General features: G+C 42.1%; 2 protein-coding genes across 6 annotated transcripts; one reads left to right on the forward strand and one right to left on the reverse strand.

Moving 5' to 3' along the window:
• Positions 1-855: 855 nt before the first annotated feature.
• UQCC6 (ubiquinol-cytochrome c reductase complex assembly factor 6) lies at positions 856-2,606 on the reverse strand. The gene is made up of 3 exons (XM_020982373.2): positions 2,053-2,606; positions 1,793-1,925; positions 856-1,216 (listed from the first exon to the last, which is right to left on the reverse strand). Exons 2-3 carry the CDS (start codon positions 1,898-1,900, stop codon positions 1,118-1,120), a joined length of 207 nt encoding a protein of 68 aa, XP_020838032.1. The 5' UTR covers positions 1,901-1,925; positions 2,053-2,606; the 3' UTR covers positions 856-1,117.
• Positions 2,607-6,135: 3,529 nt separating this feature from the next.
• On the forward strand, positions 6,136-27,912 carry TDG (thymine DNA glycosylase). Of its 5 annotated transcripts, none has more exons than XR_002323638.2 (11): positions 6,137-6,351; positions 11,990-12,132; positions 17,297-17,532; positions 18,952-19,021; positions 22,196-22,331; positions 22,559-22,641; positions 22,734-22,828; positions 24,217-24,388; positions 25,102-25,233; positions 25,350-25,487; positions 25,813-25,898. XR_002323638.2 is itself a non-coding variant. In XM_078146903.1 (11 exons), the coding sequence occupies exons 3-11, from the start codon at positions 12,039-12,041 to the stop codon at positions 25,953-25,955; spliced, it is 1,161 nt and encodes a 386-aa protein (XP_078003029.1). In that variant the 5' UTR covers positions 6,139-6,351; positions 7,293-7,363; positions 11,990-12,038; the 3' UTR covers positions 25,956-27,912. The 5 variants fall into 5 exon arrangements, 4 of the variants coding, with proteins under 4 accessions (XP_020838034.1, XP_078003031.1, XP_020838033.1 ...); XM_078146903.1 differs by lacking the exon at positions 25,350-25,487 and adding an exon at positions 7,293-7,363 and having other exon boundaries at positions 6,139-6,351; positions 25,813-27,912; XM_020982375.2 differs by lacking the exon at positions 25,350-25,487 and having other exon boundaries at positions 6,136-6,351; positions 17,300-17,532; positions 25,813-27,912.
• The last annotated feature ends 58 nt before the right edge of the window (positions 27,913-27,970 follow it).

Genomic DNA, 27,970 nt, shown 5'->3' on the forward strand with positions numbered 1-27,970 from the left:
ACAACCTTTAATTCTAGTGCTTTCTGCTGATTATCTCCAATTCATCTATGGCTTTTTAAATTGTTTGCAAAAGCCCCGTCCACTCTATCTCCTCACCAGCCTCCTCACACCAGAGCTTTCATCTGTCACCTAGACTATTGAAACTGCCTCCTCCCGGTCTGGACTCCATTCATTCTCTTCCCACTCCAGTCTATCTTCCATGCAGCTGCCAAAGTGAGCTTTCTAAGGCCCAGGTCTGACCGCGCCACTGCCGTGCTCCAGAAACTTCAATGCCTTCCCGTTGCTAACAAGATGAAATACAAACTCCTGTTTGGCAGCCTGAGCTTTTTAGAATCTGACTTCAGCCTATTTTAACAGGCTGATTCAAGGATTAGGGGTGGCTACCTACTTGGGCAGTGCCCTGCTATCCAGGAAATACTGAAAGAGCCGGAAGATCTCCCATGAACTGTACAAATTCTCTACAGAGGACCCATTAAAAGACAAGGGCAATGAATGAACCAGAGAAGAGACTGAATGGTGATGGGTTGCAATCTGCACCAGTGAAGGGAGTACCACATCAATGAGATTATGACCATACTGCTGCACGGATATAATAATTTATGTAGTGCTTTCCATGTTATATCACTTGATACAATAACCCAGTGGTATATGCTACTGTAATCTCCATTTTACAGATCAAGAAACTGATGCTGAGAGATTAAATAACATATTCTTTCTCCATATATATATATATATATATATATATATATACATACACACACACATACATATATATACACATTCCCCTTTTTTTCTTTGTTATGTTGAAATGTTAAGTACATGATCAAAAAAAGAAAATTTTACAGAGTCAACTACTGAGAAGTCAACACAAAAGTTTTAATTCCAAAATATTTTACGTGTAATTTACATTATATCCAGAACCAACTTAAATAGCTTCCAAAGTACATTGCAAAGGCTGAGGAGAGTTCATTCAAATAGTTCTCAGGTCACACAAGTCATACCACAAATACAGCTGAATTTACTAATGTTCATGGAGAACCCCGAGCGTAAGGAAAATGACTGTCCGCATGTATAAAAACACAGTGAAAGTCTCTGCGTCAAATGCTGCCCGTGGAGATCACTCCTGATGAGAAATCTGATCTCGCTCTTCTCTGGTTTTCAGCCCCAGAAGCTCTGTCTTGAGTTCACCACGTTTTGGGGGGACTTCAGGTACAGTCTGAAAAGAAATCACATACATCACTACTGTGCCTCAAACTACAATGACAAGGCAGCAGCCAGAGCCAGCATCCAAATCCAGTGGGTACAGGTAACTTCACAGAGCCCTTTAAAACGTGCAAAACACCTGACATGTATTACATATACTACCTCATCTACAAACATTTAAGCGTCGCTTGGCAGAGCAAGGAGGGGACCTTGGAGCCAGTTAGACCTGGGTGAAGGCTGGGCAAGTCACTTGACCTCCCGATGCCCAAGGCAATTCTCCAAGGTCCGTGTTCTTGATGATCTAAGGGTGTGTGTTGGGGGCCCCCTGGTAATTTCTCTATCCCCCCCCAAATGTCTGCTGATTGATGGGTGAGTCCCTCATTAGACTGTGAGCTCCTTGAGGGCAGGGGCTGTCTTTTGCCTCTTTTTGTATCCCCAGTGCCTGGCACATAGTAGGTGCTTAATAAAGGACAGACAGGGAGCCTTTTCTATATGACCTTGTCTTAGCACCAAGGGCTTGGAAAGCGCTAAATAAATGTTAGTTGATTGAAACACGAAGAGAACAAGACAGCCGCCCACCCTCACTCACCAGATCGGGTCGGTAGTGCCTGTGCACCACTTCTGCCCCCGCCAGCATGGCCGCCATGCTGGCCGCCACCATTTTCAGGTACGTGGGCCACGGCACGCCCGCAGGCATGTCGAGCTCGGGGCGGGGCTGGGTCCTGCAAAGTCAACAGACAGTAACTAAGGCGCAAGCTGGGCAGCACCCCCCCCCCCGCAACGGGGGTTCTGGCTACGCATCCACTTTTAATCGACTGATCAATTGATAACAGGGCACTAAGAACCTACTAAGTGTTAATCCCAGCGCTAAGCAATGGATGCTTGCTTGAAAGACCCGGCTTTTGGAACGCAGCTCCTGGGGGGCCGGGCCGGAAGGTCAAGGTCAGCTCAGTGCAGAGCCTTCCGGGGCCTGGCGGTCTGCAACACGTGCTCTAGTTTAAACCGCAACTCACAGGCAGAACCTCGAGACTGGCTGCAGCCCAAGCTGGAGCCCGGGCGGCGGCGCGCGCACCCCGGGGAGCCCCTGGGTGCAGCTCGCGCGAGCCCGGGCAGGAAGGTTCTGGGCTGCGCGCGCACCCCGGAGGAGTCAGTCCGGACGGGAGCGCCAGAGTTGCGCGCGCACCCCCGAGGAGTCAGTCTGCGCCGGAGGGTCTAAGGCTGCGCGCGCACCTTCGCTGGGCCACTGGCTGCGGCGAGTGCGAGCCCGAGCAGGAGGGGCCGAGGCTGCGCGCGCAGCAACCAGAAGTCAGCCCCGCGGCGCGCCCGGTCCCTAGGCGGCGTAGCAGGGCCGCCAGAGTTCTGCCCCAAGCCACAGTTCCCAAGGGGCCCAAGGGCGGCTCTAGGGGCGCAGTCAGGGGCGGGGCTCGCGGCTGCTGCTTCCGCTTCCGCCCCGGATTGGCGTACACGTGGGCCACGCCCCCTCTGAAAAACCTCCGCAGGATCGGAGGCTGCTTTGGAGAATGAGAAGGGGTTCGGCCGTGCGGGCCACGCCGCCTCCGCCTGGAGCTGTTGTTCAGTCTTTTTCAGTTGTGCCGGACTCCTTGTGACCCGGTATGGGGTTCTCTTGGCAAAGTACCGGAGTAGTTTGCTGTTTCTTTGGACGAATGAGTAAACTGAGGCAGACGGGGTTAAGTGACTTGTCCAGGGTCTCCACGTTTTGTACTGAGGTCTTCCTGACTCCAGATATCTTTAAACACAAGTTACCCATCTCTTTTTAAAGACCCTCAGTGAGGGTGAACCTCTCAAGGCCATCATTACAATTTTGGACAGCTCTCATTTTTCAGGAGGTCCTTCTGCGCATATCAAACCTAAAATTGCATATTTTTTTTTGCAACTCCTACCCATAGTTCATTGCTCTGCTACATGACAGCCATTCAGATCCTTAAAGACAGCTAAAACTGCCGCCCCGAGGCATCTCCTCCGGCTAAATATCCCCCAATTCCTTCAACTGATCCTTGTCTGAGGTCTATCCACCAGCAAGGCCCTTCACAATCCTGATTGCCCATTTCTAGTCGCTTTCTGGTTTATCGATATCCTTAAACTGTGGTCACCCACAGCTCAAACCCAATTCGATCAAGACTCTTGTAACTGGTGCAGATTGATTATTCAGAGCTCCATGCATGCACCAGTCAGGAGCAGAATTCCTGAGACCTTGGGAGAAGAAAAATCCTGGTCTTCTGGCTTCCAGCTTTGAGATAGGAGATATGTGATTCCACACTCTCTTCAGGTTCCTGAAGAAAGAGAAAGACCCTCGGAAGAAGCCAACATGTACAGAAGCTGGCTTTTCAATTATGATGTCCTATCTCCAACTTGTCATGCTAGAGACTTTTTGGGAAAATCTCCTTGGGTAATATTAGTGACTCTATATTTTGGTTGAACTAAGTTATCTCATCTCCAGTGGGATGGCTCATTCACTCTATGTATTGTTAGCTGTATTCTCATCTGCAAAAATTTTATGATTTTTGTTTGCTGCTGGCTTGGATAAATGGGTTTCCTTGCTACTTGCTACATGTGATCTTTGGAAATTGGCATTTGATTGGAAGGGAGTCAAGCTTTGGATATATAGCTTGGGACACTCCTTCCCAGTTATGGAAGGGTGATGAGTTCAGCTTGAACATGAACATTATTTTCCCTTGACTAACAATATTTAGATGGAGAAGAGACATATATATTATTCTAGCCCAGTATTATTCTTTGTCTGAGGACAATAAAGTGGCCAGCCTCTGGCTCCAACCAATCTCCTGCTTCCCTTCTTGGCAGGAATCAAAGTCTCCTTTTGAATAGGATGGGGAAAGACACTCTAGAGATACCTATTCATGCTTCCCTTGAAGCTATATTTAGACAAATCCATGATTACACATATAACCTAGACATGCAAAATTATGTGATAAAATGCTGAATTTGGAGAAAACCTGAGTGCAAATCTTACATCAAACACATCCTGGCTGTGTGACCTTGGACACATTACTTAACTTCTTTCAGCCTCAGTTTCCTCATTTATAAAATGGGGATTTAAGAGCACCTAACTCCCAGGAGGGTTGTTGTGAAGATCAAGTGAAGTACGGTGCCAACGGCTATATAAATGCTGTTATTATTTTTATTGTCACAACTATGCGCAGTACTCCAGAGGTGGCAGGGTACTCCAAGGCAGAGTACAGAGTGATTATTACCTTCTTATTCCTGGAATAGACCTTTTTTTGGCTGCCACACCTTATTGAATGTACAATCCACTAGAACCCTCAGCTGGTGAAAAAAAAAAAAGGGGGGGTGGGAGCAGCAAGGTGGTGAAGTGGATAGAGCACCAGCCCTCCAGCCTCAGACACATAACACTCACTAGCTGTGAGACCCTGGGCAAGTCACTTAACTCCAAATGCCTCACCAACACAAAACAAACAAAAAAAACCCAACCTCCTTCCTAACTGTATCTATCCTGTATTTATGAAGTTGATTTTTTGCCTTAATTTATCCCTATGGAATTCCCTCTTATGAGATTCAGCCCAGTGTTCTGGCCTGCCAACATTCTTTTGGATTCTGACTCTGTTATTAGCTATCCTTTCTGTTTTGTGTAATTTGCTAATCTGATGCACCTACCATCTATGTCTTTATGTAGGTAATTAATATAAATGCTAAATAACACAAGGGGCAGGCATAGAACTCTGGCCAAGTCAAGATAGAACCATTAGGAACTACTCTGAATCTGGCATTCAAACAGTTCTAAATCCATCCAATTGTATTATCATCCAATCTATGTCTTCTCCATAAGAATAGTATAAGATAAATTATTAAATGCTACTAATTATTCCACAGAGGTAATTGATTTATTGATTGCTTTCTTAATGGGTCTAAGGGCTGGAGGGAGACAGAATTTGGAATTTAAAAATTTTTAAATGAATGGTAAAAATAAATTTAAAACAACAACAAATGCTTTGCCAAAATCCAGGTAAACCATAGCCATAGCATTCTCTGGATCAGCTAGTTTTGTAACCTGTCAAAAAGAACATAGCTCAGGCTGGTATGACTTGTTCTGGATGCCACGCCTATGGCAACTTCTCCTTTCCCCAGGACCTTTCAAATATCACTGACAATTGCATCAATTAACAAGTTTTAAAAAAAATTATTTAGCCTTTCTGGTCCTCAGTCTCCTCAATTGTAAAATGACCATCTTCGATTAGATATCCTCTTTAATGACCCTTCCAGCCCTCTGTTCCTATGAATTATCTTTTGGGGGCCTCAGTTTCTTTCCTTATAGCTGGCATTTTCAGTATATAGTGCTTAGTACGATTTACAAATATTATCTCATTCTATTCTCATAACCCTGAGATGTATGTGTTATTTTTCATGTCCGTTTTATAGACGAGTAAACCGAGGCAAAGATTAAGAGAGTCATCAGCTATTAAGTGTCAGAAGCCTGTTCTGATTTTCTCGATTCCAGGTCCAGTGTGAATGTACAATCTTTACACTGTCCCATCTAACACTATATAAATCCTAATCATTATTTTTAATCTGGCATTGGTAAATTTGAGGTTTAGCTTTAATACTTTGGATTATATGACCGCATGATCCCAGCAGCTCCAAATACTCCAGTTTGTGCAGCCTGCGTATTCCATGTTCTGCTAGGATTTCCCACAGCTTGGGCAAACAGGTCCAGTGCAGAGATGCTGAGAGACGCTGACGTCACGCCCATCCTCCTCCCTCCCCCCTTCCCTTTTTCTCCATCCCGAAAGCCCTTGAGGTAAAGCTACTGGGCCGGCCATCCCAGAAGGAAGCCGATTGGTCGGCTCCTCGCACCACGTGTACGCAAGCTGCTAGCGGATTGGCTGCCGGTTGCCGAAAGGAAGGAGTGGAGAGTTTGACGGTGGCAGAGGGGAGCGGCGAGAGGGAGGGGGTGGGGCGTTCTCGGAGGCGGAGTAGAAGCTCTGGGTTCTGTCTTGAGCCTGTCGTCTCCTTCCAGCCATCCATCCATCTACCTGTCCGGCCCGGCCCGTGACGGTGCCCTCCGCCTCGGTAGGGAATCGGCAGCTCGTTGGTTAAGAAAGGGAACAGCTGGCTGGAAGGGCGGCGGGAAATGGAATTCGAGGACCTGAGCAGGTACGTCTCGGGGCTTGGCGAGGGGAGGGCTACTGCCCCCATCCTCCCCCCCCCGATCCGGCCCCCCTCCCATGGGCGCATGCGCAGGAGACGGTCTTTAAATGCCCCTCATCCTGGTACAAAGGCGGAGGCCGCGCGCGTGCGCAGTCGCCTGGCCCTTCCCCCATGGAACGTTGGCGTCTGATCCCCACCCCCGCTTTTTTTTTTTTACCTTCCGCTCTTTAGCCAGCTTTTATTAAAGCACCTACTAGGTGTCAACCTACCTGTTGGAGTCTGATCCCCCTCCCCCGCACATCCCCACCCCCTTCTCTCTTTTTTTTTTTTGCCAGCTTTTATTAAAGCACTTACTAGGCATCAACCTACCTGTTGGAGTCTGATTCCCCACCACACACACACACACACATCCCCACCCCCTCTCCTCTACTTTTTTTTTTTTGGTGGGACAGCTTTTATTAAAGCACCTACTAGGTGTCAACCTACCTGTTGGAGTCTGATCCCCCTCCCCCCTCACGTCCCCACCCCCTCTCCTTTTTTGGGGGGGAGCCAGCTTTTATTAAAGCACTTACTAGATGTCAGCCTACCTGTTGGAGTCTGATTCCCCACCACACACACACACACACACACATCCCCACCCCCTCTCCTCTCCTTTTTTTTTTTGGTGGGCCAGCTTTTATTAAAGCACCTACTAGGTGTCAACCTACCTGTTGGAGCCTGATCCCCCTCCCCCCCCAACCCCCCCCCCCCCCCCCCCCCCGCTCCTTTTTTTTTTGTGGCCAGCTTTTATTAAAGCACCTCCTAGGTGTCAGCCTCCTGTTAGGTGCTGGAGGATGCGGAGATGGAATAAAACTCGTCCAAGAAGCCTTTGCCCGTTCCCCTCAGCTGATCCTGCTCAGTTTCCCCAGCTCGAGCCTCTAATGTGTGCATGTTGTCTCCCCCATTAGACTCCAAGCTCTTTGAGGGCAGGGAGGAGTTGGGCGTTTCTTTGTGTCTCCAGCTCTTAGCACAGTGCCTGGTACGTAGTTTTTTTTTTTTAATAGATTTAAGCTTCTAAATTAAATTAAGCTTTTAAATTTAATTTAGCTTAAGCTTTTATATTTCACTTTAGCTTTTACAGTCAATTTAACCTAAGCTTTTACATTTGATTTAACTTAAGCTTTTAAATTTAATTTAAGCTTCTAAGTTTAACTTAAGCCTTAAAATTTTAATTGGAGGCAGCTAGGTGGTTCAGTGGGCCTGGAGTCAGGAAGACTTGAGTTCAGGAGCAGCTTCGGATGCTAGCTGTGTGACCCTGGGCATGTCACTTAACCTCTGTTTGCCTTGACCCACTGGAGAAGGAAATGGCAAACCACTCCAGTATCCTTGCCCAGAAAATTCCATGGACAGGAGGCTCCACAGAGACATGAAGAGTGGGCTAAGACTAAACAAGAAGCTTTTTGGATTTGATTGAAGCTTAAAAATGATTATTGACCTAAAGCAGCCCTTGTCTTCAAGGTACTTACCTCTCCCGATTGAGTTTCTTGATTTTTTTCAAATAGGAATGATAATAACACCTACTTTACTGGGTGTTGTGAGAAATCAAATTATGGTTGTTCCAAAGGCCTTCGTGCTGCTTTAAGCTTTAATTGTTTAAGGCCTAAATAACTTAAAACTCTATTAAGAATTTTAGAACACCTTGAGTGAAAAGTACCTTGCAAAGGTTAAAGCCTCCATAATAGATAGCCTTTCCTGGTAGAGATTAGAAGGGACCTGTGACTTTATTGTCAGTCGGTCAGGCCTCCTTATCTTCAGTGTAAGAGGCTTTAGACTGTTGCCTGAGACTGTTTAGACTCCTCCAGGGGCTGCCACCATTACTGTCTTGAGATTGAATTGAACCCAAGTCTGACTAGAGGCTGGAGCCTTATTTACAGTACCACCTGCCTGTCCAAGGGTTAATTTGTGGTGGTATTATATCTGTAAGTAGATGAACAGATACAGGAGAACCCTGGTCTTCTGAGTCACCTCCACCTCTTTGGGACCCCGTGGGGTTTTCTTGGCAAAGATACTGGAGTGCTTTGCCATTTCCTTCTCCAGCTCATTTCATAGATGAGGAAACGAGGCAGACAGAGTGAAGTGACTTGCCCAGGATCCCACAGCTAGTAAGTAAGTAAGTAAGACTGGATTTGAACCCGGGTGTTCTTGACTCCAGGCCTAACACTCTATGCACTTCATCACCTAGCTGGCCCAACTCTGATCTAGGCGCCTGCTGTCGTAGAGAGCAATGGGGTGGGAGGGGGAGGTACTAACTCCCTATACTTCTCTGTATTCTTTGATCCATTTGACGGGTGGTCTCTTTCAGTTCCCTGGACTCTATCTCTTGGCTCCTGGCATTTTCCCTGGCTGTTCCTCCTGCATTAAATGTTCTCCTCCTCATCTCTGCCTCCTAGCTTCTCTGACCCCTTAAAATCCCAGTGCCACATCCTCACCTTCTATAGGAGGCTGTTCCCACTCGCTCTTAATTCTAGGGCCTTTCCTCTGTGTGTTATTAACTATTTATCCTGTATATATCCTGTTTGTACGTATTCGTTTACTTGTCTCCCCTGTTAGATTGTGAGCTCCTGGAGGGCAGGGACTAGCTTTTGCCTTTCTTTATATCCCCTAGCACTTAATACAGTACCTGGGCCTTTAATAAATGCTTATTGACTGATCTGGAAAGGACTGAACACTGGGTGTCCTTAAAGCTTTTAATAAAAAAAAAATGAAAAGAAAAGAAAAGAACAACACTAAGACTTTGGGACACTGTTTCCGTTGACCCAGGCTGAAACAGCAAGATGGAGGATGAATGTGGAAGGCAGTAGTGAGGTGGGAAGCCCGTTAAGAGTGAGATTGTCTGAGTTCAAATCCCACCTCTAGTCTTTGAGAGCGGTTTGCCCTGGACAAGGCACTTTTCCCTGACCCATCAGTCGTGCCTGCAAACCAGGGGTATACAGTTGTGCTGCTGTGTTGTGAGGAGAGGCTCGATAAACCTCAAAGCCACAGAAGTTTGAGTGCCTGTAGTTGAGTGTCAGATGTCCTGGATTGGGTGTACTGGGGATCCCATGCCAGAACCGTTTGGCAGTAATGACATACTCGATCCTCACCTGATGTAACAGTGTTGATCAGAAACCATCTTCATCCTCATTTTCTCCTGCAGTACATATACTCATCCTGCATGACCTTCATCTGTCCTACCATAAATCTTTTTTCAAATAAGTTTTTTTATTATTATTACTTATCATTTTAATTTTCTGTTTCTTACATCACTATAGCTATCTCCTTTTTCTTATCAGTGGTTTTCTTAAGGTATAAGCTCACTTAGTGGAGTTTAAAAGGTATGGGCATTTTAGTCATTTTATTTGCACATGTTCCAATTTGCATAATTCCAAATTGCTTTCTAAAATGGCTGTACCATTTCACAGCTCCACCAACAATGTATTAGTGTGCCTTTCTTCCCACAACCTGTCCGACATTTGGCTCTTCCCACAACCTGTCTGACATTTGGCTCCTCCCATTTTTTGTCTTTGCCAGTTTTCAAAGTATGAGGTAAAACCTCAGGGTTGTTTTGGTTTGCATTTCTCTTCTTATTGGCAATTTGGAGTATTCTTTCATGTGGTTGTGAATACCTTGTAGTTCTTTTGAGAACTGTTTGGTCATATCCTTTGCCCATTTATCTACTGGGGAATGGATATTAAACTTTTTATATTCATGTGTTAGTTATTTTTCTGTCTTAGATACTAAGCCCTTATCAGAGAGATTTGATAAAAGGAATTTTTCCCCATTCAACCACTTTCCTTCTTCTTATACATGCGTTAATGTCTGTGCAGAAGCTTTTCAGTTTCAACTAATCAAAGTTAATCAGAGTTTTATCTTTTGTGATTGCCTCTGTCTCTTATTTGGTTAAGAATACATCTCTTACCCATACCTGTAAGAGATCCATAAATCTTTTTATAGCGTCTCCAGCTAATATGCTAGGGTCTCTCTCCAGATCTCTTAGCATTGTGTGGCTATCAGTACTGTCAGCAATGCTTTCTGTTTGTTATTAATTATTAAAGTTCAGTTAACAGTAGGATCCTCTTATTTCCTCCAAGTGAAGACTGTACACAGTGCTTATATTGAACCATCTACAAAGGGATATATGAAAATATAGTTTTTGATATTATAAATTGTATTATAATAACTAATTGAACAACCGGTCATAGTCCCAGAGAGAAGGTAATGATTCGTGTCAGAGAGGTGGGAGGGGGGTGTTGTATTCATTGTCAGATGAAGTCATTTTTGAATGTGTTTTCTTTGTCACAAGTTAGGGTTTGGTCTGGAGGTGAGAATCAGATAACTGATAAAGACAAAAAGGCCTGAATAAAATATATGTAAAATAAAAGAAGAGAAATATGGGGAAAATTAACAGTAGTATTTAAAATTTTATCTTTAAGTTTCTTGAACCCAGCCTTTTTGTTTAATGTCATGCAAATAGTTAAGTGAACTTTAGGAAGACCTCAGCTGAAAGAACCTCAAAGGGAATTCTTTTGTAAAATTAATGATAATTTAATTACACAAATAATTACTTCTTAGTTAAATCATTCTTAAGTTGGAGTTTTCATTTTCCAGGTTGTCCTAAATGGGGGCACTAACCTAAGTGGGTTACCTGTGCTGGTAACCTCTGAGAGTAAAATGGGATGTTTTGTGGGAGAGTGGTCATTCCTTTTCTGTTATTACCCTCAATGGTTATAAATGGATTTTAAACAGCTCTTGTTAATAAGCATCTATTTTTTATTTGTTTCATATTTATTTTATATTTTATTTTATAAAATATAAAATGTATTTTATATTTATTGTATTTAATAAACATCACTGGCAGTCTTATTTTTTTCAGATTTCAACCTTCAGAGGTCTGTTAGCCACTAGAAAGTTGGCTCTGAAGTTTAGGTGCATTGTTATCACCGCACAGCTGAACAGCTAAGCCTAGGAGAGCTAGCAGCAGTTCTTTATAGTTCCTTTATTTTTTAACTTTTAATCCCTTTTACAGGGCTTTTAATCACTTGTATAGAATGTACTGGAAAAAAAAATTAAATGCTTGAACAGAGACTTAAAGTGATTTTATCATAACCTATAACGGTGTTATATCACTTATCAGAACATTTTTTTCTGCTGGTATGATTAAATATCAAAACAGATTGAATATTATTGAAGAGAAGATATAGACTTTTTTTTTTAAGGGCAGTTGGGGTCAAGTGACTTGCCTAGCTTGTGGCAAGTGTCTGAGGCCACCTTTGAACTCAGGTCCTCCTGATTCCAGGACCCATGTTCTATGCATTGCGCCACTTAGCTGCCCCTGCAGTCGTCTTTAATGCTGTGGTAGCCAGTCAGATCTGCCTTGAACTGTAAACACATCTTTCTTTGAAGGCATGTGGCCCTTGTTAATTTTGGGGGTCTTTCCAGCTATGGAATTCTGTTACATTTCTAGAAGACCCTCTCCATAGCCCTTAAATATTCTCATTGAAACAAAGATATAAATTCTGGTTACAAAATAGCATGCTACAGTCTTGTTATAACTTCTTACTTAATAAAGTAGTTTAGAATATCATAATGAAAATATGTTCTCTTATTCACTTTTTCTTTTTTTAAGATATTCTTTTGAGCAAATTCAAGCATTTTACCAGTTTCCGTACTACCCAATGATGGCTGCAGCTCCCAGCATGGAATTTATGAATGAACAGCTAGCTCTACCGGAAATTCCAGTCCCAACCTTCGACCCGGAGCCTGTTCAAGGTAGTTTTGGATGCATTGATAGATAAATGAGATTTTAATTAACCAGCCTGTTTTACCTCTAGACAAAGTGTTGTTGACTGATCTTTCTAGGTATATCTTTGTCCTGTTTGTCCTTATAGGGCATTTTTTCATGGCTTGGCCATAGTTTTCCTTCAGACTTCCTGCAAAATATTTAAGTGATGTATGCCTAAAAACTTGAGTGAGATATTAAATCACATTTGTGTAGTATAAAAAAAACCCTAGATCTCATTTTATTTAATTGTTTATGGCTGTTCTCTGAAAGGATATTGGTGAATTCCTTACTGTGTAAAAAAAGTAAAAGGTTGCTTTTACATTGTGACAAAATAGCCTTTTTTAAAAAGTTCTTAGAGCTTAACTTTAACACACCCATTTCTGCCTGATTCTTTACTGCTCAGAATCCACTTTTTTCTTTTTTTAAACCATTTTGAACTTAAAGACAAAAAAAGAACATTCCCATGTACACAGCACAACAGAAGATTCAGTATAAAACCATGAATTTCCATTTCACAGTTTACTTTTTTTGAAAAACTATTTAATAAATACTACACATCATTTTTTGTCTTTATCAAATTTTTCTGTGCTTCCTTCTAAATATTCTTTGTTCTCTACTGTGTACTTTTTTTCTCCTCCCCCTCCCTGCCCTCTGCCTATCCTTAGACAGACAGACACAAAATCATACTATACATACTTCTGTTTAACATTTCTCTACATGTGAATAGCATCTTGCTTTAGAGGCCCTTTGTAGTTGATTTGAGTATTTGTAATATGCAAAATAACTTAGTTATTTAAAGTTGTTCTTAGAACAATGTTATTACTACTGTGTGCAATGTTTTCTTGGTTTTGCACATTTTGCTCTTCATTATTTCATGCAAGTCTTTCCATGTTTTTCTAAAATCAGCCAGCTCATCATTTCTTACAGCACACAGTATTCTATCACAATCATATACCACAACTTATTCCTCCATTCCCCAATTGATGGACATCTCCCAGTTTCCAGTTCTTTGCTAACAAAGAGAGCTGCTATCAATGTTTTAGAACATAAAACTGGTTTTTTTTTTCCTTTCCCCCTAATCTCCTTGGGAAACAGACCTAACAGTGGTATTGCTGGGTCAGAGGGTATACACAGCTTTATAACTCTTTGGGTATAATTGCAGATTGCTCTCCAAAATAGTTGGATCAGTTTACAGTTCCACCAACAGTGAATTAGTGTCCCAATTTTTCCACATCCCCTCTAACATTTGTCGTTTTTCCCTTCTATTATTTTAGCCAATCTTATAGGTATAAGACAATGCCTAAAAGTGATTTTAATTTGCATTTCTTTAATCAATAGTGATTTAAAGCATTGGTTGATATGACTGTATATAGTTTTGATTTCTTCAAACTGCCTGTTCATATCCTTTGACCACTTATCAGTTGGGGAATGATTCGTATTCTTATAAATTTGACAAAGTTCTTTGTATACTTGAGCTATGAGACCTTTAGCTGAGAAACTATCTATAAAAATATTCTCGCAGTTTTCTGTTTGCCTTCTAATCTTGGTTACATTGGTTTTATTTGTACAGAAACTTTCTAATTTAATGTAATCAAAATTATCCATTTTATACCTCACAGTGCTCCAAAATTCACTTTTAAACTGAAAAATAATTTAAATTTCATAAAAGAGTCAGAAGATCTGCAGTGAGCTGTGTGGATCTTTTATAGTGCATTTATGGGAAGACATTGACAAAAAGCATACGTGGTGAGGTGTGTGGGATTTGTAAGCAGCATCAATGTGGAGACCAGAATATCAGGATGAATTTGACTATATACATTGGCAGTATGTTTTTTAAAAAAAGTGGTATGTGTGCCAGCCTGTCTTAATCCAGCTTTGTGGGTAGCAGAAAACTTTGTATCAGTACATAGAATTTTGCTGCTCAGACTAATCAGGAGAAAAAACATAGCCAATCAGCATTAGTAAGGATGCAGTACTCAGATCTAATGGATTTCTATTCCAATTTTTTTTTTAATTAAATTTTAGTACAGGAGTGAAGTACTTTTTTTTTTGTCAACAAAAGCCACTGGTCCTTAAAAGAAAAAAAATCAGTCACCAGCCACATGGATTTAAAAAAAAAACGAAAGCAAAACCAGCACCCACCTGAAATTGATTTCTTTGTATCTATTGTGTTTTTTTCTTTTAATTTTTAGAGAGACATCATTGCTCCTCCCGTCTGCTTTTTACATTAAAAATGGAACCTAGAGCTCTGTTCAGTAACTACATCAGATAATACAGTCTTGCTTCTAAAAGGAAAAATAGTGAAAATATTTTTAAAAAATTAAAATTTTAAATTTTAAATTTTTGAAAGATACTGAAAAGCTGGAGAGCATCCACAGAATGGCATGCAGGGTGGTGAAGGGGCTTGACCTTCTGCTCATGGAGCTAGTGTGCTTGATGTGGAGCAGAGAGCTCTCTGTCTCCCAGTGTTTGAAGAGCTTTCACATGGAAGAGGGATCCCAAGTTGGACTTGACGTGAGGATAAGCTTTGTAACAGTGACAGCAAGCCCTTGAGAAGTGGGAGGAGCAGCAGGACCCTGCCTTCTGGAGGCCTCTAAGAGGAAGCACGAGTGGGGGGCCACCGGGGAGGTCCTTGGCAGAGAGGATTTTTGTTCAGGGGTGTATTGGACTTGACATGCTCGGAATTTCGAGTCCTGGCTCTGACACTGGCTGTGTAACCCTGGTCCGGGGCGGGGATCGGGGGGGGGGGGAAATCTCTTCGCCCTTCCCTATGCTCTCGTTTCCTCATCTGTGAAAAGAGGGCCTAAGCTTGAGAGCTGTTAATGTCTCTTCTAATTCTGAATCTATGATCCTTTGATTCTTTCCAAACCTGACGTTATGTGCAATAACAACATTACGTACAGTTTTATTTTACATTGTATATAATTTTATATACAAAGTATTTTAATGGTTATTGAAAGTTTATGCTTGAAATACTTTATTTTCCTCATTTCTTAGTGAGAAAAAAACTTTGACTTTCTGCTCTGGAAAGTACGAGGTATCCTGTTTCATTTTTAGAGGGAAAAAAAATTCTCTTGGAACACTATCTCCACCCTGTGGCCTTTTAGAATATGGCTCTTTAAGGTGGTTGTATTTTTAAAATTATATTCTCAAATGCTGTTACCTCTTGCTTGCTTTGCAGATTGAATCAAGTTAAGCTAAAGGAGGGAGCATTGCTATCTATACTCTAATGGCTATAAGTGTAATAATTGAGCATTTTTTTAAAGCACTCAAAAATTAAATTAAAGTGTGGTGCAACAGCTAGAGAGCTGGCCTCAGTCAGAAAAACCTAGGTTCAAGTTCTGCTTCTGACACTTAGTGAAGGAGTGACCCTGGGCAAGTCTCCTGAACTTTCAGTGCACCAGGCAGCGTTCTGAGACTACCAGATGGTAGAACGTTTGCTGATCTGTAATGCTGGAAGGAAATTCCGCACTAAGAGTTCCTTTTATCTGTGAAATCATAGATTTCGAACCAAAATGTATGTATTAGGCACGTTATTTATACATTCCTGAACTGCGTACATTCTTATCTGGACTGAGCAAGAGAAACACTGGACTAGGATTCAGTTGTTTCAAGCAGAGTAAGTCACAGGAAGCTAACACCATTAAAAAAAAGTAGTGTGATAGAGTTTGGAGGTACCAGTTATGAAAACAAACCGGTAGGCCTTTGCAGAGCTTGCGCTTCAGGCATTGGAGAACTTTAATAGAAATCTGGGTGCTGGACTTCCTAGGATAGTTCTAGTCTTGGGCAGTACGGTACAATAAAAAGAACACTGGACTTAAGAGTTAAAGGGCCTGAGTCCAAAGCCCAGCTATGCAATGTATTGCTGGGGTGACCTTGGGCAAGTCATTTAACCCCACTGGGCCTCAGTCTCCTCGTGTATATAATGAGGAGGTTAGACTATATGACTGTTAGACTCCTAAAGTGTCTTCCAACTGTGGATCTATAATCTTACATCTTACAGTTTTGACTTTTGAGTGTTAATGGGTTGAATTCACCCATAAAATGGAAGCTTGCCAGACTGGATTAGAAAACAGAGCCCAAATCATTTGCTGCACATGAGAAATGCATGCAAGATATAAAGACTTATGTACAGAGTTCAGAAACAGGGGCCTAAAATAAAATCAATTATACTTTAGGTAAATGTAAAAAGTGGCAAAAATTGCAGGCATGATTTAAGATAAAACAACAGTAAAAATAGATGTGATAGATGAATTTGGAAGAATCACAAAGGATGAGGTGGCATGGACAGTTTGCATCATTGAGCTCACAAATCTATTAAAGTACTACAATTTGAATATTGGCACGTGGAAAATCTTAGTTTCAAGCTTTTCATAGAGCCTACAGTAGTTTATTTGCCGTATAGGCTATCAGTTTAATAAAGTAACACCACGTTTTTCTTGCATCTTTGGGAAAGGAGAGGTTGTTCCACAGAAGTAAATTAGTCTACTAACTTAATGCATGACAAGTAAATTTTTTTTTAAACTTTATGAAGGGAAATCTTTCTTAAAAGTATTTCTTAGTTTCCTATCAAGCATATAGATCAAATAAAATATTTTCTTGAAGATTCAGATTTATTTCTATGAACCAGTCAAAGGCCTGTTATTTGCCAGGTGCTTTGCTAGGCTCTGAGGATAGAGGTTCATAAGTGAGATAGTCATTACCCTCCAGGAACCTATGTTCCGTTGGCCAGATACATCATGTTTGCAGATAAGAAAATTCAGTGTATATTCCAAATAAACATAGAGATTTGGAAAGAATGGGGCCCACTGACAACTGAGAGTTGCCTGCAGATTGGTGAATGAGTTCCCTGCTCAGACCACCATTTCATGAGGGGACGAGGCCATTCTCACTCTACTCCTGCCTCACTCCTCCCTGTCCCGACTTCTCCATCTTTGTATATAGTTTTGTGATGTGATTATGCCACGCTTCAGCGTGTTGGCTCTTCAGTGCCATTTATAGATTCCTTTTATTAGACCTCTGGCCTGAGTTACTGACATTTTAAAATACATAAGGACTTAATGAAGATCCTGTATATGGTGAGCACTGAATTCCATACATCTGTGATTGAAGTGTCAGATATCTACAACCTAAATAATTCCAATGTTTCAGAAGAAAAGGGGAGAAAAAGAAGAACCAGATCATCGGAGCCAAAGCAGCCAGAGCCGAAAAAACGTGCTGGATCCCCTAGAGCAGCCAAGTCAGCAAAATCCAAGGGGAAACAAGAAAAAATTACAGATACTTTCAAAGTCAAAAGGAAAGTGGATCGTTTTAATGGGATGTCAGAAGCTGAGCTTCTGACTAAGACCCTGCCTGATATTTTGACCTTCAACCTGGACATTGTCATTGTAAGTTGGCATCTTCATAAAACTTTTCATACCAGCCTGAGTTTTTTCATTGGGTTATCTGTAATTTACAGGCCTCTTCTGAGATGCTCCGCACTTCAGTGGAAGGATTCATTTCTGAGTGTCCCTTGTGGGGATTATAAGTATCAACTTCTGAGCCACTGAAGGCTGCATTGCAAGAGGCCACTCAGCTCTTAATGTCCAATTTTCCTTTTGAGAAAAAGTTTCACTACTAAGAGCTAAAAGATAAAGAGCACAAAATGTAGCTATTTGCAAAAGTTATCCAGACAGCTCCCTCTTGGCCTCATTCCCCCTCTGTTTTTGCTTTCTCACCCTGCTCCGCATTTCCTAGTATATTCCTGACGTCTCACTTCCTTCCCTTTTAAGTGAGTCGATCAGAGGGTGATGATGGCACAAGTGGGACGGGCATTGAGCCATGAAGTAGGGGCTGCTCGTTGAACCAGAAGCTGGTAGTGAGTGTTCGTGGCTCCACGCCTTCATTTTCTTCCTATAATTTGATTTTGGTCTTTGACAGAGTATTTGAGTTGGAGTTTTGTGAATGTTTAGAAAATAAATTACGAAATGTGATATGCTGGCGTGGAGTACTATTTCTAGCCCGTACTTTATGGTGAACAAAACGTTTTCCCCACAAGAAAACCCTGTGAAATTTTTGCCATTTTACAGACAAGATGATTGAGGCTCAGAGTGAGTGACACGTCCAAGGTCCCACAGTTGATGTCAAAGACTGGACTTGAACTGGGGTCTTCTGATGCTACATCCAGTACTCTTTCCCATCAAATGGTGCCACTTCTTATAAAAGGGCACTGAATTCTTTTCTGATCACCATTCCTTTGAACTTCTCAGTACCACATTGTATAGAAATTTGAGTTTTTTGTGCTTTTTCATTCAAATTTTGATTTAAATGTCTTGAATATTTTTTAAAAGAGCATTGCAATCTTGCATTTAGGGTTAATCTTTAAGTTGGAGCTGTCAGACGTTTTTCCCACAGCTCTCCACAGTGTGCCCTAACCAGATTAAAATAGTAACTGGGAAATATTTAACAAAAGAAATCCAAATACAATAGATAACATTCCCTTTTAAAACTAAGACATTACGCAGCCCATGGGCATGCCTTACATGTGTGATATAATTGATCCAAATTGAAAAAATGATGTAGGACAACAGATTTTTTTTTTCTAAATTGAAATCATTTCCTCAAATTAAGACTAGGAAATTATTTAAAAGCCTATAGTGTTAATCACATTTACTTAAATTTATTTAGACGTATATATTGTTAATTACATTTACTTAAATTTGTCTTTTAATAGATTAACTTTGGCAATAAAGGGTTGATTTGCCTTTTTTCCCCCCCACAAATCATATCTTGATAACTCTAAAATTTTGAACTGTCTTGCTTTCTAGATTGGCATAAACCCAGGACTCATGGCAGCTTACAAAGGGCATCATTACCCAGGACCTGGAAACCATTTTTGTAAGTTGTTCTCTTATTAAGGTTTTATCATTGTTAAGTGTAATTAGCTTTTTAGCTAGATTATGTTTTCTTACCTTAGCCTGGCATGGTGTTGTCACTAAGGTTTTATGATTGTATTCGCAGGCCAGTTCTACCAAGCTAGAAAGGATTAGCCCACTGAGGGACTGTGTTTGCTGTCACAGACCAGCCTAATTGATGTACAGGGATTCATCACGGACAGGAGGGTCACTAGGTGATGACTTTGGGGGGCTTTGGTAAGCCATAAAATTGGTAAAAATACAAACAGCCCCTAGTCCTGAGCAGTCCTGCCCTCTGCTTTTAGAGCAAAAGTAGTCGAGTAGCAGAAAGGTAGGGCAAAGGGCGCTAAAAGCCAGACAGTCCTTAGAATGTCTGCCAAGAACTCTTTTCACTGGATACTTTGAATGCATCATTCTGTCCAGTGACCAGAGAGTTAGAGTGCTAGAATAGCTAACCTCTGTCCATACTGACATTCTCACTGTGAGTAAAAGCAAAGTAGTAGCAGAGTTTTGTCTCTGTGGAAAGGGGGTTCCCAGACTCTTTTCAGAGAGGCAGATCTAGGCTGGAGACAAGATAGCAGCTTACTAGGAAGAAGTATGGCCACATTCCCCTATCAAAATTCCTCCACAAAGATCTTAGACTTGTCATTTTGTAGGTTTAGGGAACTTCCCACGTGAAAACTCCCTCAGAGCCTTCAAGAGTCCCTGCAGTACAGGAGAGTTAAGTGACTTGCCCGTGTTCACATACTTCTTAGGTGTCAAACCCCAAACCTGTGGCACCCCACCTCTAAAGTCATAAAATTACAGGTTCAGACGCTCGCTCTTCTTACCCAAGGAGTACACACGTGTCCTCTGTGATCTGATTTGCCTTTATCTCTGGGTATTTGGGGGGGAGGTGGTGCTATCTATTAGCATGAAGGGAACCCAATAATCAGATGGGTTAGGCCACCACATTTCCAAACATACAATTACGTAGTGCTGGAGTGGTTACCAGAGACCTGGTGGTGCTCCAGTCGTAAGTGACACTTCGCCAGTTCAGCTCAGCTGGTCCACACTCGTGGTTCACCCTGTGATCAGAGGGCATTAACTGCTGGCTCCGTAACAGCTCCCAAGAAATAGGATGCCACAAAGGAGAAGTGTACTGGGATCCGTATCATCACCCAGTAAACAAAGTATCAGGCTCTATTTAAGGCGTTGGATTCTAGGATGTCCTTTTTAAAATCTCAAATGAGAAGAATTCTGGGAGAGGAAGAGGCAGCACGTGTCAGGCAAGTCGAGACGGCCCCCGAACCCCTTGGCCCGTCATCTCCCCTCGGATCTTGGTGGTGACGGCCCAGGACCCTGACCCCAAGTGCCGTGGGAGTGGTAGTACCACACAGCCCACCAGAGCCTCTCCAGGCCAGCCTCTGCCACCATCCTCATGGCCAGAAGTAACGTTTGCTGAAGAATCACCTGAGAGGTGCGGGGCAACAGCCCCTGACCTGGTCCTGCTTTGAGCCCTGCCCTCCCAGCCATCCCCATCAAGTGCCAACCAGCTGCCACCCTGAGGCTAGGCAAGGGCACAAAGGAGGCCGCATGTGCCAGCAGTCAAACCACCAGTAAAGCCTTGACTATCATCTCCCTTCTGACTCCAGTGGAGAAAGCCCAGGACCCTGATCCCAAGAGACTTGAGAACATCGATCGATGCTTCAACCCAGTGCCCTCAGCCATGAAACAGCCCGTGGAGATACACTCTGGGGACTGCTGCTCTTGGGGCTACAGCCGCAGAAGACTCAGAAAAGAAAGCTTTCACCACCAAAGTCCTGGGCTCTACATCAGAAATGGAAATAATTTTATCAGGGGAAATGACATTAGAGAAGAGGTCTGACCATCTACTTTTCCTTTTTTTCCCCATTTAATAGTGTTTTATTTTTTCCCAATTACATGGAAAGATAATTTCAACACTCATTTTTGTAAGATTTTGAGTTCTAAATTTTTGTCCCTCCCTCCCCTCCCCCCTCCCCAAGACAGCAGGCAATCTGATATAGGCTATACATGTATAGTCATATAATCATATTTCCACATTAGTTATGTTATGAAAGAAGAATCAGAACAAAAGGGAAAAACCATGAGAAAACAAAAAGGTGAAATAGCTTGCTTCGGTCTGTATTCAGACTCCGCAGTTCTTTCTCTGGGTGTGGACAGCATTTTCCATCATGAGTCTTTTGGAATTCTGACCATCTACTGTGCCTCTGTACCCTAAGGAGCATGGGCCCTTCCATCTGACTTGGCTGAAGCCTTCTGTGTGAGTGGTCTCCCCATTTATAAAGTGAGCTCCTGGAAAGCTGGGACTGTGTGACTTTTCTATTTGTATCCCCAGCACTCAGGGGAGTGCAGACACTTCATGAATGCTGTTACTCATTCAGTCGACACATAACCCTGAAGCTCTAACAAAAAAGAAGTCTTTTACAAGGAGAACTTTTGTTATAATTGAAAACTAGACCAGATGGCCTCAAAACTTCCATTCTCTTCTATTCTATTTCTACAAATCTAAGATGATAAGAATTCTCCACGTTTGAAATTGTAAAAAGGACATCCTAAAATCCAGCGCCTTAAATAGAGCCTGATATTTTGTTTACTGGGTGATGATACGGATCCCAGTACATTTCTCCTTTGTGGCATCCTATTTCTTGGGAGCCGTTACGGAGCCAGCAGTTAATGCCCTCCGACCACAGGGTGAACCACGAGTGTGGACCAGCTGAGCTGAACTGGCGAAGTGTCACTTATGACTGGAGCACCACCAGGTCTCTGGTGACCACTCCAGCACTACATAATAGTACGTTTGGAAATGTGGTGGCCTAACCCATCTGATTATTGGGTTCCCTTCATGCTAATAGATAGCACCACCTCCCCCCCAAATACCCAGAGATAAAGGCAAATCAGATCACAGAGGACATGTGTACTCCTCGGGTAAGAAGAGCGAGCATCTGAACTTGTAATTTTGTGACTTTAGAGGTGGGGTGCCAGAGGTCTTGGGTTTAAGTCCTGCCTTTGACTAAGAAGTGTGTGAACACAGGCAAGTCACTTAACCCTTCTGTACTGTGGAACAGAGAATATAACCTTGTACCTGGAAGTTAAATATCACACCTTATTTTTTTTTCCTACTCTTTTGTTATAGGGAAGTGTCTCTTTATGTCTGGACTGAGTGAAGTCCAGTTAAATCATATGGATGACCATACTTTACCAGGAAAGTATGGTATCGGCTTTACAAATATGGTTGAAAGGACCACCCCAGGCAGCAAGGATCTTTCAAGGTAGGGTAGTAAACAGTGATTTTTAGTGCTGTAAAATACAGACCTCCTCTTCCACTTAGTATCTTGTTTCCCTGTTACTGTCTCTGCTGCTACAAAACTACGATGCTGTTACTGTTTTTGTTTTAATTCTAAATTAATTTAATTCTAAAATTTGTTTCATTCTAATTCTAAGATGGCATATAACTATTACATGGTCATCTCTTGACTGCTTTGTTGTTCCGTTTTAGTAAAGAGTTTCGAGAAGGAGGGCGCATTTTGGTGCAGAAATTACAGAAATACCAACCTCGAATCGCGGTTTTCAATGGAAAATGTAAGGTTTTTCTGTGCCTGAGCTAACCTTTTGTCATCGTTGATGTTGTTTTCCACAGTCCTACATGTCAGTACGGCTTTGTTTCATTTTAGGTATTTATGAAATTTTTAGCAAAGAAGTTTTTGGAGTAAAAGTTAAGAAGCTGGAGTTTGGACTTCAGCCCCATAAGGTCCCGGATACAGAAACTGTAAGTTCCCCAAACTGCATTTGTTAGCAAACGAATTATGAATGGAAATGACATATTTTTAGTCAGGTTAGCCTTTGTCTTTCCTCTAGCTCATGGTAATTGAGGATAAGAAAAATAACATATTGGTCTAAATAATCTCTTTGAAAGGAAAATATACAGATATGCAGTAGTAACACCGAACATAAATCACATTCATATGTTGTAGAAACCATGTTTAGGGGAAAAAAACTGTTTGGCTCATAGTTGGGCCGATAGGATACACGCATTTGTTTATTTTGCTGAATAGTATCTATTTGATTAAGACTTTTGAACTGTCTACAAATATAAACATTTGCTTAACAGTGTTAGGCAAATGAATTAGGTCCTGTAAATGCAATCAAAAGGTTGAAACCTGCATGTAAACTTCAAGCATATAGTCTCTTACTGACAAGGTAGTTTAAAAAAAACCAAAAACCAAAATTATTTTGATACTAAAAATTTACTTTTTTAAATGAAGGGGGAATTATGATGTTAGTTCTAAATAGTTTTATTTTATAAATTCATTTATCCTGCAAATTTAAAAAAATTTTTTTTTTTTAGGCAATTGGGGTTAAGTGACTTGCCCAGGGTCACACAGCTAGTAAGTGTCAAGTGTTTGGTCTGAGGCCAGTCAGGTCCTGCTGACTTCAGGGCCGGTGCTTTTTCCACTGTGCCACCTAGCTGCCCCTGTCCTGCAAATTTTTATCAGACTTATACTCTGCAGTGCAGTATTCAAGGAAATATTTGCTGTTCAGTTGTTTTCAGTCGTATCTGACTCTCTGTGACCCCATTTGGGGTTTTCTTGGCAAAGATACTGGAGTGGTTTGCCATTTCCTTCTCCAGTTCATTTTACAGATGAGGAAACTGAGGCAGACAGGTTGAAGTGAGTTGCCCAGGGTCACATGGCTAGTGAGTCTCTGAGGCTGGTTTTGTACTTGGAAGATGCTTCTAACGGCCCCTTCAGGCCCTAGGCTCTGTGCACTGTGGTGCCCCCTAGCTGTCTCAAGGGAAGGTAGAAATACAAAGAAACCTGGTCACTGTTTTCAGTGTAGAAATTGAGGACACCTCAGGTTAGACGAGTCCGTGATCATGTGCCTGCCCTTATGTCAGCGGGTTTCGTGAATAATGGTTTCCTTGTCACAGGCGGCAGGTTAATTCTGTGATCTCTTTGCAGAGAAATGCCTTGTTTACTTTATTTCTTTTAACAAGCAGCTCTCTTCCCTCCGAGCCCCATACACATGCACTGCATGCACACACATGTGTGTACATGCACACGTGTGCACGCACACTCTGGGCCTCGTGGATCGGGTTTGGGGGCGGCTGGGGCCGGGTCCTTCTCACTCTAACCTTCTCCTCGTCTCCTCTCATAGCTCTGCTACGTCATGCCATCGTCCAGCGCGAGGTGTGCCCAGTTCCCACGGGCCCAAGATAAAGTTCATTATTACATCAAACTGAAGGATTTGAGAGACCAGTTGAAAGGCATCGTACCTAACTCGGACGTGCAGGAGGTGCAGTACACATTCAACTTGCAGCTTGCCCAAGGTATGTTATCGCTGTGCGGCCTTGGCCTCAAAGGCAGAGACAGCGTAGCCTTGCTTAGGCCAACACACACTCCCATAAGGGGCATTTGACCCTAACCATTTCTGTTAGAGAGGAAGCTTTCGTCTCTTACTTGTCCCCTCTCCTCCCTCCCGGCCTTCCGATTTTTCAGATGCCCCTAAAGCAGGGGGTCATCACTTCTTCACCTTTTGGGGTCATTGCTATCTTATGAAGCCTAAGGACCCCTCAGAATACTGGTTTGGGATCTTTTTTGACGGATAAAATGGAATATATAAGGCTACAAAATAAACCAATTATAGTAAAATATTACTATTAAAATATATTTTTAAAAAACGTACTCATGGATTCCAGGTTAAGAAGTTCTGTCTTAGAGAGGTTGTTTTTGGTTTGTGTTTTTTAATGTGGCAGGTAGGAGTGGGGTTGAAACTAAGAAGCATTCTAATTTGCTTTTAAAGTTACACATAAAGTAGCCAGACATCTTTGAAGTTATTTCTTCTCTGTGATTATAACGTACTGCATTTGGAATCTGCCCCCAAATTACCATCATGGGAAAAGATGTTTGAGGTTATCACAAATGCTCTGTGGTTATCTGCAGAGGTGAATTACTGAGTAACTGTTTTAACGTCAAACTTCCATGAGTAACCATTTTCCAGCCAATGTTCAGAAGGCATTTTAATTTGTTATTCTTCTTACAGAGGATGCAAAGAAGATGGCTGTTAAGGAAGAAAAGTATGATCCGGGCTACGAGGCAGCGTATGGAGGTGCTTACTGTGAAAAGGCGTGTGACGTTGAGACTCCGTGTCCCTTCTCCTCTTTGGACGTGACAGGTAGAGTGAGGCTCCCTTCCTGTGTGTATACACACACACACACACACACACACACACACACACACACTCTCTCTCAATCTCTCTCTGTCTCTCTCTCTCTCTCACGCACTTACTAGGTATGTGACCCTGGGGGTGTCACCTGCCTCTGAGTCTCAGGCAGACTCCTTAGGACTCATTTAGTGAATCTTACATGGGCTGCACTTTGGTGATGGAGGGACTTTGTCCTCCAGGAATCCTTCTACTCCTGTGTTACTGTAAGTGATTGGGTTAGTGATGGCAGAGGCAAACTTATTAATTTAATGTGTAATTAAGGGGAAAAAAAGATTTCTCCTCAGTTATTGTAATTCAAAATAATCCCTGTGACATTTTGATGATTTCCTACCCTGCGCAATTTTTTAAATGGTTTTATTTTCAAAAAGTTAAAACTGAATTTCCAGATGATGAGGGCAGCTCTGGTAAATTCTTTTTTCCCAGAAACCTCTCAGCATCATTAGCTGTCCTCCTTTAAAGGCCTTCAGCTTTATCATCTCAGTCTTTTAGACAGAATAAACTGACACTGATTATTTTTTTCCTGCCTAGGAACAAATAATGCAGCCTTAAGTGTAGAGCCGACCTTTGGGGATATTGTGGGTGATCAGTGGCTGACGCAGTCATTCACAGACCAGCTTCTGCCTTCCTTCAGCCCCTTTGGGAGCTTCGAGCAGGAGGGCGGCTGTGTGTGAGGACGACCTTCGAAGCTCTTCTCGCATCCTGCAGTTTTCATGCAGCTGTCTAGAAGGCGCCTCAGTTCACCAGCTGAAGCATTTTAATAGAACCTTGCTCCTCTCATCATTTTCCGGTAGCCCATTTGTGTGGTAGGATTAACTTTATGAGCTTGATAGTTGGAAACAAATGTAGATCCTTTTGTATGTGAGTTTTTATATTTAATGTATGCCATTGTTTACAGTTTTTGACAAACTGTAGTCTCATTTTTGAAGAAATTATTTCTTTTGAGAGTTGCTTGTAGTCTGTATTTTGTTTTTTTGAACAGCCTGTATATTTATACTTCTTTCTTAAATCTGCTTGTGGCAAGAAATTCCAGAGTCCTTCTTATGCCTGAAAAGCACATTCTGTGCATGATTGTCACGGGTACAGACACAGATGTGTCGCAATTCACATGAGACTTCTCGCCTGATGTCCATGGAGCGTGTGCTTTGGGACTTGGGGATTTTCCAGTTGTGCCGATGAGGGAATCCGAAATCATTTCTTTCCCCACGGTGGGCCCCTTCCCCACGTAGCCAGCGGTTGGCAATTCTTGGCGAGGCAGCCGCCTTCCGTCCTCAGCAGGCCAGCAGCTGGCCACCCCCCAGGAGCAGGCATGCACACAAGTCAGCTCTGGGGAATGCGGGCAGGCTGTGGAAAATTGTGTTTTCAATGGTTCATTTGTCACTTGGCAGATTTTTACTGTGAGGAAGAGCAGAGGTATGTAGTTGGGAGGCAATGACCTTTCTGTCTGGGTGCCTGCCTCTGCTCTCCATGTGGTGAGTGATGGAGCAAAGTCTTGCTCAAAACATTGTTTGGAGGAGGTTCATATAGGTGCTTTTCATACTTGAAACATGCGTAAAATGTGGTGTCTAATAGAATATGATTTCCCTGCTGGTCCTATCTGATAAGCCAGTTGTTTTCATCCCCTTTCTCCACCATAACTCATCTCTTTGGCAAGAATGTCCATTGGTTAGGGTCCATGAAAAGGTCTTTTGATTCTGTATCTTGTGATTTTCTAGCATGTACAGTCTCCATGGTGCTACAGATGACCCATAATCACTTCATCTTGTGGGTGTTACACCCATTCACCATGCCACTTTTATTAAATTCTGACCTGGTCAGAATGCTAAAATCATGGCAAGTCAGAGCTGGAAGGGACCTCGAGAGGTCTGCTAGTTCAGCTCCCTAATTTTGTTAGTGGGGAAACCGAGACCCAGTGAGGGTTGAGTGTTTAACGGCAAAAGTGGGACAAGAACCCAGATGTCCTGACCCCCCAGTCCAGTGCTCTTACAGTCAGCTAGTATGTGGCTTTTTAAATATGAAATATTTATGATGGTTTCTAGTTGTTGTTTTCAGGGCGTCATGTGGCTTAAACCTCTCTTTGTAATAGCTGTTTAAAAATCTATCTTGTGAATCCAATCCTGCTTTTTGTTTTCTTTTTGCTGTGGGCTGTGGTGGAAACTTTCTCCTTTTTTCCCTTAAGTTTAGGTCAAACTGTGTGAAAAATCTTTGTTGTTTGTTATTTTAAATGATGTACTGTATTACCGTTTACATGAACATTCTCCTGCAGGTGCTCACAAGTGCCTTGCATCAGGGATTAGTAGGAATCAATTATATTTTCACAAGAACTATGTAAAGCATGTGACTAGGTATTGCTATAGTATGTAACTATTGTAGCTTTACAATAGCCTTGTTTTTAATTTAAAGGGGAGGGAAATACAGTCTATGGATTTGTCAGACATCTGCTGTAGAAGTGAGTATTGGAAATATTTAATCAATGTGATACAGCATTTTCATGAAAAACAGGAAATCTGTCTGGCTGTTAAATTGTCTTACTTAAGATGGTCTGGAGCTTTTTCATTAAATGGCAATGGAAAAGATTTTAAATTCTTTCGAAAGTATGCCAGTTTTGACAATAAAAATAGAGGAATTCTGTCTCTTTGTTGTCTCTTTGTTGTATGAGATTTTAACATTTTATTCACCTTATTCTATC

The sequence above is a fragment of the Phascolarctos cinereus genome, unplaced genomic scaffold (assembly GCF_003287225.1).
Source record: "Phascolarctos cinereus isolate Bilbo 61053 unplaced genomic scaffold, phaCin_HiC Scaffold_1;HRSCAF=81, whole genome shotgun sequence".
Classification (NCBI taxonomy): Eukaryota; Metazoa; Chordata; class Mammalia; order Diprotodontia; family Phascolarctidae; genus Phascolarctos; species Phascolarctos cinereus.